Source organism: Haliotis rubra, unplaced genomic scaffold (assembly GCF_003918875.1).
Source record: "Haliotis rubra isolate DU_JTF1 unplaced genomic scaffold, ASM391887v1 Scf153, whole genome shotgun sequence".
Lineage (NCBI taxonomy): Eukaryota > Metazoa > Mollusca > Gastropoda > Lepetellida > Haliotidae > Haliotis > Haliotis rubra.
In genome coordinates, this window is record NW_025765481.1 from 1,271,869 (window position 1) to 1,283,395 (window position 11,527).

The 11,527-nt window shown below is 38.7% G+C and overlaps 1 protein-coding gene across 3 annotated transcripts; it reads left to right on the forward strand.

Annotated features, from left to right (window-relative positions):
• Nucleotides 1-671: 671 nt before the first annotated feature.
• Nucleotides 672-10,618, forward strand: LOC124270634 (growth hormone-inducible transmembrane protein-like). Of its 3 annotated transcripts, none has more exons than XM_046705673.1 (8): nt 672-757; nt 3,560-3,826; nt 4,202-4,313; nt 5,382-5,523; nt 6,309-6,507; nt 8,400-8,498; nt 9,129-9,299; nt 10,048-10,618. In XM_046705673.1, exons 2-8 carry the CDS (start codon nt 3,619-3,621, stop codon nt 10,092-10,094), a joined length of 978 nt encoding a protein of 325 aa, XP_046561629.1. In that variant the 5' UTR covers nt 672-757; nt 3,560-3,618; the 3' UTR covers nt 10,095-10,618. The 3 variants fall into 3 exon arrangements, with proteins under 3 accessions (XP_046561629.1, XP_046561630.1, XP_046561628.1); XM_046705674.1 differs by lacking the exon at nt 672-757 and adding an exon at nt 764-873 and having other exon boundaries at nt 9,129-9,303; XM_046705672.1 differs by lacking the exon at nt 672-757 and adding an exon at nt 764-873.
• Nucleotides 10,619-11,527: the final 909 nt, after the last annotated feature.

Here is an 11,527-nt window from a genome sequence, read left to right on the forward strand (position 1 = left end):
CACCTACAGCCTTAACCAGTAGGCTACTCCACCACGTACCCCGTCAGTAGTTACATATCTACTTATAAAATTCTTATATTTCAGCACAACATTACATTTTATTTATCAATGTGAACATGAATTTTGTTTTTGTTATGAAGTCTGTTTGTTTAAATGAAGTATTATTTATATTGGTCGGTTATACTGCATGCGTTGTAGAACTGCCAGTTTACATCTTTTCAAATTTTTAATCAAACAAATACCGACTCAATGATTTAAACACCATTAAAACTATGCTCTTCGGACATGTCAGCTAAAATGACGCTATGTGGGGCATCATATAAACAAAACAAACTAAACCATGAACCTGAAAAACAATGGTGTTCACTTTACATAAAAAGTGATTCATTTACTGTACTACTGTATTCCTAGCCAAGAATATTATTGAAGCAAAACCATGAACAAATCTTATTAAATCTTACATGTCAATATCATAATCATAATGCTTTTAAAATGAATGTAAAACTAATATTGCCGTGCAATATAATTATGTGAAACAATAAATCATATGCGTTGTCCACACGAGCGCAATTTTCTTCCACGTTCCTGTGATGTTTCACCATTTCCGGTCATGTTCTGAACTGGGTTCTGTCTGCGATATAAGCTGGGTTCCGTCTCTATAACTCGTCGCTTTCGTTATCGCAGAGAATGTATAGAACTAGATAACTGTTACATCAGTTTCCAGGTCGAGAATTTTCGCATTTCGTACACATTTTACGTAAGTTCGTATTGCTAGTGTAGTCAGTCTGAATCAGTGTGTTTGTAACAATTGTACAGTGAACGAAGGCCTTCAGTTTGTCTTAAACCCACGTCTGCAGGCGCTGAAATTAAAAGGTAAAATAGGGAAGAGACTTAACACTGTAACAGCTGACTCGGGTAGTTTGTGATTTCGTCAGGTATCTGGTAATTAGTTCATGGCTCACGTTTCGTAAATAGCTGATTCATATTTGAGAGTGCTGGCTATTGCCGTGTTAGTCTGTGAGGTCGATCAATCCTGAATTTGAGCTAGCGAAAGGATGGAACTGGAAGTCACATTCAACAAAGTGGTTTGGGTTGCTTCTGAAACTTTCAGACATGAATCAAATCAAAAACAATATCCTCCGTAATTTTCAACAGTCATTGACTTTTCCCCTAGTGTCCATTGCATCATGTGTTAACGTTTTCCAATCAAAGAAGCTGTACGGTACATATATTTTTATGATGTTTGGACACTCCAGAAAGTAACGTTGTAAATGGCATTGTGTAATCACTTCAGAAAGTGTTGTTTTCTCGCTAATCACATAAACATCTATAAAAGTATCAGTAATCTGACTAAACACAAGCCGTCATCCATGTATTTAGTTGTGATGCTGAATTCTAAAGGTGCACCTAAATAGTATCATGCAGTCTAAATAATCAAAATGTATTTACCATATCCGTACTCACATGATCAGGAAGTGAATTACTCAACAAAAAGAGATTATGTACTCCTTGTCATAGCATTATGAGCAATCAGTACAGATTAAATTCGATCAGACATGTCAGATTTACTACTCCTATTCACAGGGTATGAAACTCCCAAAAAATGTCAGCCAGACTACAGGGCTGGTTAGATGTAAAACTTGTCAGCCCTGACCAAAACTTACCTGCCCACAAAAATACTAATTTACTTAGTATAATTAAATTAAAACTTGTAAAATATTGAGAAAAAAAACTAATGCCAATGCAAAAAAAGAATTAACTGTTTATTTCAGATTTGTGTGTGAATTAATAATGATTTATTATCCTATAATATGATCAATATCTTCATACAGAGGTACATATAAGCTGTGTATCTGTGCTAATTACGCAAATATTTATGTGAAAACTCAATTCCTATTAAGTCTATTGCGTACAAGTACGCTTGAATTTTTGTAAATACTCAATTAATGTGATCTTACATGCGTACACACAAATGTCAAATCTTAGCTTGCGTACCGGTGGACAGATAAAATAACTGAGGTATACTGAGAGGTTCTATTTCAGGACATGAACTTGACAACTTGCAGTCTTTCTTATCGTTTCTCATATTACGGATCAAATATAAATAACAAACAGTAACATTTAAACTTTATTATATTTTTACAATTAATGGAAAATGGCAAAATACCCAATTGAGTTTGAGTGAGGTGAGTACAATTTATTTGGTTACTCAAAAGAAAATGAGGATACCCAATTGAGATGAACACAAGTGAGTACATAACTCAATGGCCCCAAAAGGTATCTGTAGCTCTGTTCATATACATGTCTCAATTTTAACCCGACCGTCGGGCTGGTGAAATTGAGAATCTGGCAGTCCGTGTTGAAAACAACCCGTCCCGGGCGGTCGGGCAGGCAGGTATTTCGAACGCTGCTATTCACCACATTCATCATCCAAAAGGCTAACATGGTTAAAGGTTTACCAAATTAATCATGTTACTGTTTTATGCAGATGTAATCATTATATTACAAAGTAGTGTTGGGAATTGGTTAAAATCTCATAATTGATGATTGGTTCATAACAAACGATCAATCATCGAAAATAATTGGTTAGCGTCATTTATCAAATTTCCCTGGTTATGTTTGTTAATGTAAAAAAAATATAGAAAAAACATGTAGTTCTTCTGATGTTTTTAGCAAATTGCACAAAATGCATTTGCAAATTTCACATCTTTATGGATGACTAGTATGTTAGGAACATAAATTAAAATTTCCTTGAGTCTTTAAGATAAATTCAATCCTGACTTGGAACGAGCTTGTAGTGCTTATAAAATGTAACTAACAAAACCAACCTTGTGAAAAATATGTCACTGCGACCAATCTTCAATTATTTCAATTAATCGGACCACAACTATAACAAAGTGATTTCAACAGAAACAACAGATACCAATAGTTGTGCAAGGGTTCTCTATCTAATCATGGGTTCATATCCTGGTTAGTGATGGTTATTATGAATGGTTTGTCTGCACCATACTTTGCTCATTGAGTTACATCGAAGTTGCAAACACCTATGTTCTGTGTTACTTTAGGCTTTTCATTGTTGTTATACTAGTGAATTACTCATCAATCTGGGATTAAATCTCAGTGTCCTACTAATTTATATCATTATATTGTCTAGCATATTCATCATGTTCACATGTGGCAAAATTTCGTTTAAGTTCATTTTCTAGAACTGACATGTCTAAAGAAAACATTAAGTTTGTAAATGACAAGGAAGAAAGCCCCGTCAAAATTAGGTACATGTAATATCATGTCCAAATGACACTTTTAAAAAGCAAAATCTGGTATGGCGTTTTATGTAGAATATGCATTGATAGTGAAATATTTTTAGACCACGAGTCCATACAACGAAATACACAGCAAACAACACTGCTAATATCCGTTGCTTGATTCTGTATGCTCTATGTTTTCAAATCAAGACCCCAGCTACAAGATGGTCCGGTTCGAATTTATAATTCCATTTCAATCATGTGAATATTGTAAATTTCTTCCATTTATGAACAGGTTAAGTAAAGTTCCACAGGCTGCAAGTTCCAGTTGTACAGTCAAGGACTATACAGACCAACTAAGTAACCAACGACGATGCTAGCAGCAAGGTTTGCATCAGTGGGAAAGGTCCCTCTGACAGCGTTCGTCACAACCCTGGGACAGTCCACAGCACGATCAGCCAGCAGACCAGGTGTCATCATCAGGGTACAGAACTATGCCTCTGAGACAAGATCTGGTCTCAGTCGGCGTGCCAAGGCTCGCAGTTTGAAGGAAATGGCCATGGCCCCTGCAGGAGATTCAGGTAAAATCATCATAATCATCATCACAAAACATCTTTTAGAATGGTAGGATCGAAGAGAAGCTGAAGAGAAATTTGGCTCTTGTGTTCAACAAACACACTGATCAGCTGGACAAGGGCCAGTGAATATCAATGAGTACCATTATGTTATGAATGGAGTGTGCATCAAATAATAGTGAAAAATCTAAACTTTATACTTTTTTAATGTCTTGAATCAAGTGAATCCATTGTCTCTCTTTGCTAATTTTCACTTTCTAGAGACATGTCTAAAATAAGACTTTTAAGTTGCATGTGATACTATATACAAGAAGAATATTTTGAATATAGGTGATCATTTTGATTCTCACTCATCAAAGTGTCTGTGTGTATTTATTGCAGCCTTCTCTGTTGGGCGAGGTGTTGTGGCTGGTGCGTCTCTGGTTGGCCTCGGTGCACTGTGCTACTATGGTCTTGGCATGTCTAATGAAGTCGGAGCCATTGACAGATCAGTGTATGTACATTCTTCATGTACCTGTGTAGATCCGGGATACAATTCTTCTTCAGCATCCCATGCTTGTTGTAAGAGATGACGGACAGCATCGGGTGGTCAGACTCGCTGACTTGGTTGACACGTCATTGTATCCCAATTGTGTAGATCGATGCTGATGATGTTGATCACTGGATTGTCTGGTCCAGACTTGATTATTTACAGACCACAACCATATAGTTGGAATATTGCTAATAGCAGGATTAAATGACAAACAAACAAAACAGTCTTTATCATTGTTTGTTTTGATTTGAAGTGCAGAATTCCCTCCCTTGCAAATGTAGAGTTGCCTCCCTTCATATTGGGCTTTCAGTGTTGGCATCACACTTTAGTGGCCTGCATCACTTGAGGCGATCCTACCACTGATGACATTACCTGATGTAACTAAAATACTGTTCCGTAATAGTAATCGTGTGTAGGTGTACAGCACTAATTCCACAACTGATGATTATCTGTTTGATTGGCATTTAGAAGTTGGTGACTAATAAGAAAGTAAGAATATTTATGGATAACAACTTCTTTATTATATATGATGCGACGTTTCGGTATGGATTCTTATACCGTTGTCAAGCAAGAGTGAAGTACTACAGCACAGAACAGGCTTATATACATGAACAGGGATTAAGTAATAACAACATGTAGGACTGAATGAGGGGGGTTAACAATAACAACAAGGCACGGTGGCAATAATGTAGTGACAATAGGAAGCCAATGGTGGTGGATGTAAAAACAAAATATACATGCTGATGAGATTAATTAACAATGATGGCTGAGGGTGCTCTAATCTGTTTGTTTTATGAGATCATTGTATGCAGAAGGGATGAGATATCCTGGTCTCTGTTGATTGAGGCTTGTGTCTCAGTTTGAACTGCTTCTGCAAGTTTCCTTTTGGTGAAGTCCTGGTGGTTTTGGATAATATGTCCACATTGTCCCAAATTATGTTGTGATTGGGGCAGTTGATGATGTGGTCTAACTGATGATTAGTTTGATTAGTGTTGCTGGTATTACCATCGATGTCCTCTATCTGTTCAGCCTATGGCCTGAGGAGGTGAAGAAGAGGATCAGAGCGACCTACATGTATTTCGGGGGGAGTGTGGCCATCACTGCCATGTCTGCCATGGCTGTCAGTCGGAACCCGTCCATGATGAGACTGATGACGAAGAACTCTTGGATGGTGAGTTTTGGGAAAACATGAAAACAATTTTCAAACCATGCTTTGAACTTTCAGTCCATGTTTTGATTTTCAGTCATACATTGAACTTTCCGTCCGTGCCAAGCTCAAAGTAATGCTAAGGACCATGTTAAGGCAACAGTACTCGACGTCTTTTCACAGTTTGAAATGTTACAGACAAGATTGGGATAGTGGTAATTTTGAAATGTTTGAATGAAACCTCTAATATCAAATACAAATACCTGCATTTGAAATATTAATAAATGTGCATCACAATGCTTTGAAATGTCAGTATATTATGGCTACAAGGTAATTATTATCCTCACATTTGTGCCAGTTTGAATTTATGAAACCCATCAGCTTGGTAAGATTGCATTAGTTACCCACACTATTGCTCAGGAATTAGGCCAAATAAAAAAAATGCTGTGGTTCCTATTACACCTCTTTAAAATTTAGGGTATGTAGGTAATTTTGTTACAATGGTAATCTAATAACACATTTATCAATTTATTGTTTATTCATCAACCGCGATCATCATGTCGACTTTTTCTAAAATAGATGGGTGCCGGAAAAACAATGGTATCTGGCTTATTTTATTCAGAACTTAAAAAATATAGGGTTGGCACCAGGGTTGGTCTGGTAATCGGAACCACAACATTTTTTTTTTAGGCCTTACAAGAATTCTGACTCTTGTTTTGTAAAATCAGGACGACACACATGCTTATCTCTGTGTATCCTATGGAGCATGAACACAGGCTGTAATTATGGACATGTGGTGTGTTTTTCAGGCTATTGGAGCAACATTTGCTGCTATGATAGGAGCAGGCATAGTGTGCCGGTCCATCCCATACCAGGAGGGGTTTGGGATGAAGCAGCTGGCTTGGATTGGCTACAGTGGTGTGGTCGGAGCAGTCATTGCCCCCATCACCATGCTGGGGGGTCCGCTGCTGATCCGCGCAGCCTGGTACACAGCTGGACTGGTGGGAGGTATGTGAACAGCTTCAGGTACGGTAGTGACATGGGGCTGGACTGGTGGGGAGGTATGTGAACAGCTTCAGGTACTGTAGTGATGGTGGGGTTGGAATGTCTTCAACACTTCTACCTTGGGGATTCCAGTTTATATCATGCCCAGGCAAGCTGTGTCAGTGCCATTATGTGTTGACTTTGTTGGTGGATGGAGAGACTTCATATATACTGTGCAGGGGTGGATCCAGAGGGGAGGGGGTGCGCAACCCCACCACCACCACAAAAAAATGTTTCCCTGAGGAGCATTTCACCCTAACCATTTGGACTTCATGACTTATGTGCACCCTCCTTCTCCACATTCCTGGATCTGCCCCTGCTCTGTCATTGTAGCCTGAATTGATGGATTTGTTCAATGTTGTCATCGTATAGCTGGAAAATTGCTGAATTAGGCATTAAACAACAAAGTGAACCAGGAAGATCACAGAGTAGGATGATAATCAGCTATTATCTCCTTGTATTGTGAGAGACAGTTAGTTTCATACCATTTTAGCAATGTTCGCAGTGTGATGATGGGGACATAAGAAATGGGCTTCACACATTGTACCCTTGTTGGGAATTGAACCATGGCCTTTGGCATGACGAGCAAAGGCTTTAACCTCTCACTGCCCCTATTCTTATTGTAATTTGAACTTTAATGTAAGAGACTGCTGATATGGATCAGTTGTTCAGTTAAGTGATTGAACTACAATGTAATTGTTTCACCATGGTGTAGATAGTGGCTCATGCGCTCAGCTTCCTTGTCCAGATTTAAACATTTACAGGCCACTGATATGGTAGCTTCAGCTTCCTTGTCCAGATTTAAACATTATACAGGCCACTGATATGGTAGCTTCAGCTTCCTTGTCCAGATTTAAACATTTACAGGCCACTGATATGGTAGCTTCAGCTTCCTTGTCCAGATTTAAACATTTACAGGCCACTGATATGGTAGCTTCAGCTTTCTTGTCCAGATTAAAACATTTACAGGCCACTGATATGGTAGCTTCAGCTTTCTTGTCCAGATTAAAACATTTACAGGCTACTGATATGGTAGCTTCAGCTTCCTTGTCCAGATTTAAACATTTACAGGCCACTGATATGGTAGCTTCAGCTTTCTTGTCCAGATTTAAACATTTACAGGCTACTGATATGGTAGCTTCAGCTTTTCTTGTCCAGATTAAAACATTTACAGGCTACTGATATGGCATGAATATTACCTACAATAGTGCTCACAGCATTCGACCCACTCACTCTACCCGTGAAGATCCGGGTTAGAGGCACTAACGGGATCGGGCTCGCTGACATGGTTGACACATGTCCTCGGTTCCCAATTGCGCAGATCGATGCTCATGTTGTTGATCGCTGGATTGTCTGGTCCAGACTCGATTATTTGCAGACAGCTGCCATATAGCTGGAATATTGCTGAGTGCGGGGTCACTCATTCATTTATCATGAGTTGTAATCATTGTGAAATGTTTTGCCTGAAAGGATGCGAAGTGAATTGTTAAACCATCGCTTCCTTTGAAAGAGGGGAGGTGGTATAGCCTTATGGCTCAAACATCTGCTTGTCCTGCCCATCACCAATGCTCAGCTCTCAATATGTCCTAGGCTGTGATATTGCTGGAATATTGCTAAAAGTTGTGTAAGACCATTCTCACTAACCAGATCCTTTCACAGAAAGAATATAATGACTGAATTTGTTATTTTGGCACCTAACTAAGCTACAGGTGTTGTGATATTAAGTAGTGAAACGGTTACAACTCCATCATCACCTCACAGAAGTAACTGATTAAGCCAATATTTTAGTTATTACATGTGCCTGCTGATTCTGCCCTCTCAATACACAGCCATAATTCTTTACCTGTCTGTTCCAGCTCTGTCTACTGTGGCAATGTGTGCACCCAGTGAAAAGTTCCTCAACATGGGAGGCCCCTTAGCTATCGGACTTGGAGTCGTGTTTGCTTCCTCCGTTGGTGAGTTGTCTCCCTTTGACTCGTGACTTGGCCCCGAATTATTTCCACCCCCAAAAGTCATCTGTTTCAGTGATGTAGAAAAATATATCATCTGTTTTCTAATACATACAAGTTTGATATCATGTAGAATTATGCAACAAAATTTATCATTTGGTGGATTTAGTGTACAGGGCTACAACTAGAGATATGGTTGGACGTATTATTGACATTGTTCAAGGAGAAAACTGGTGACAGTATCAGGTTTTCAAAGTCTTAACCCAGTCTTTTACTGATTGTAGCTTTGCAATATTCGGAACATAATAACTGTCCACAATATGTGTCCATGTGTATAATTGATTTATTTATTACACATGATGCTATGAATTATGATTTAAAGTGATAGTTAAGATGGTTTGAGACAAACTCTTGGAAAGATTCTGTTTTGTAGATTTGGAATCTAATACCATGCAGTTTCTGAAGTCTTTTGTCCAGCAGTGTCAGAACATATATCATCAGATCTAGCAGTGTTTGAAAATGGAATGCAATAAGGAATGATTTTATGGAGCTTCAGCCATTTTCTCCATTATAATGATGAGATCTGAGTGGCACTGCAACAGAGTTCTCATGATGTTTCTTTTTTCTCACCTTCAGGGGGGATGTTCCTGCCACCCACCACAGCTCTGGGTGCAGGGCTATATTCCATCAGTGTGTATGGTGGCCTGGTGCTCTTCAGTATGTTCCTGCTGTACGACAGTCAGAAGATCATCAGGAATGCGGAGACGTACCCAACGTATGCTGCTCGCAAATACGACCCGTCAATGCGTAAGTGGAAATTTGGTCAATTTGTTAATTTGGTTAATAAAGTTGAGTTCTGCTTACTATGATAAACAGTTATTCCGAAGCAACAGCATTAAAAGGGAAGGCTGAATTTGAGCACCGTCATTAAACTTTGAATACACTGTGCCATTTAGAAAGTGGTCAAATGTAACATATGTTATATTTGGGATTGCACTTTCCCAGTAAAGTACAGATTCTAGCACTTTTGTTGGGTTGAGTCCCATCCGGGATTCGAACCCACACCCTCAGAGCCAGGCACAGCGGTGGCTGAGCTGGTTAAGCAGCTGACTTTGTGTGCTGGCGATTAGGTGCCTGACTCTGAGGGTGTGGGGTCAATTTCTGGATGGGACTCGACCCAACCAAAGTACTAGAATCTGAGAAAGTGTAATCCCAAATATAATATATGTTATCATTAAACTTTGTTTTTGCAACAAGAAAATACTCGGACATCTTAAGGATATCATTATTGATATCTCCATTATTGAGAAGTACATAGTGACAAGGTTAAAGGTTATTCTCAGGACTGAAAGTTTGAACAGTTGAAAACATTTTGTTTGCTACATACGAAGAATCGATTGTGGGTCACTTGATTCATATCTTCCTTTCAACTTCGTTTCTGTTACATAATTCTTTTGCATGTTGTGTTATTTTAATACATAAGGGCAGAGCCGATGACAATGTTGTCTTTTCATTTACACTCGCTCGCTTACTCTGTTACACCACTCTGTTACAGGTGTATCGGAATCTACATGGACACAGTCAACATTTTCATCAGGATAGCCATGATCCTCTCTGGCGGTGGAGGGGGACGAAGGAAGTGAACTGGTGTTTAGTGTGTGTGTGAATGAACTAAAGTGTTGGCAGTGCTGGACATTCTGTGATAGAGGACACCCTTCCTGATAGACGGTGTCAGGTCTAACTGGCTGCATGACATGTGACTGACGTGATCAAACTATACTGACTCAACAGCTCAGAAATAAACGTTTACCCAAGGATATTACTGTATCACCAAATGTTTATACATGTGCTTCAACAGTGTTTATCGTGTTACCTTTGCCAAGTTTATATAGCCATTAGCAACAGTAAGTGATATCATCCATCTATTGTAAAATAAAGAGTAGTAAATAAGAGTAACAGGCTGTTTAACAGTTCAAATTCATGTCCTTTGGGGGCCTGTTATGAAATGTTGAAAATTGTCCAGGATATAGCCAGCTGATGTATTTAAACAAACAATATATATGTATAAATGAGTACTCCTTTCATGTGAAAATGGTTTGAAAAATACAGTTTTCTGTTGGTACATATTCAAGAGTTCTCAGGTCTTTGATTACTAGATTGTAATTTGTAATCCATTAAATATTCAATGACGTCATTCCTTCTGAAGTGTAGTGTGTATCTCCTGGTGTATTACATGTCTCTTTGTGTACCTTAGTAGAAGATGCCAGTTCTGTTTTCGTGAATGAACCTATATTTACAGTACATCCAGAAATTATTGAGATTTAAGATTGTAAATTTTTTTCACTCATTACTCACGTATTAAATGTGAATATTAGCAGAACATAACTCCAGATTCAAAGACAGGTTAACAGTTGGTATTTTGTCAAGTCACCATGGGCAGCAATGCAGGCTTCAATGCGGCGGGGCATACTACTGATCAAAGAAGTTAGAAAGTCGTGGTCCATGCTGTCCCAATATCGGACCACATCTTCTTTCATTTCAGCAATATTTGTCAGATTTTTCTTATTGACACTTTCCTTCATATGTCCCGGAACATTTTCAATTGGATTTAGGCTATAGCTTGGCCAATCTAATAATGTCATATTTTGGGTCCGAAACCAGGCCTGTGAATGCTTTGAACGATGTTTTAGGTCGTTGTCCTGCTGGAAAATCCAAAAATATCAATAGAACACGTGAGCAGATGGAAGTTAATGTCCCTCGAGAATATCTGTGTACCGCTCACTGTTCATATTCCCTTCATATACACAGAGGGGCGTTGCCCCTAACAGAGATATGCCACCCCATTCCTTAAATTTCGGACTGTACTTTGGCTGCTGATACAAAGGTTTTTCAGTTTGTTTGGTCCAGAATTTCAGTGTATTAAGAAACAACCACACAGAACTTTCATCTGAGAAAATCACATTGTCCCAGTTATAATTTCTATGCTGTAAGCACCAGTTCAACCTTCACTCCTTTTGTTCAGTTTTCGTGATGGA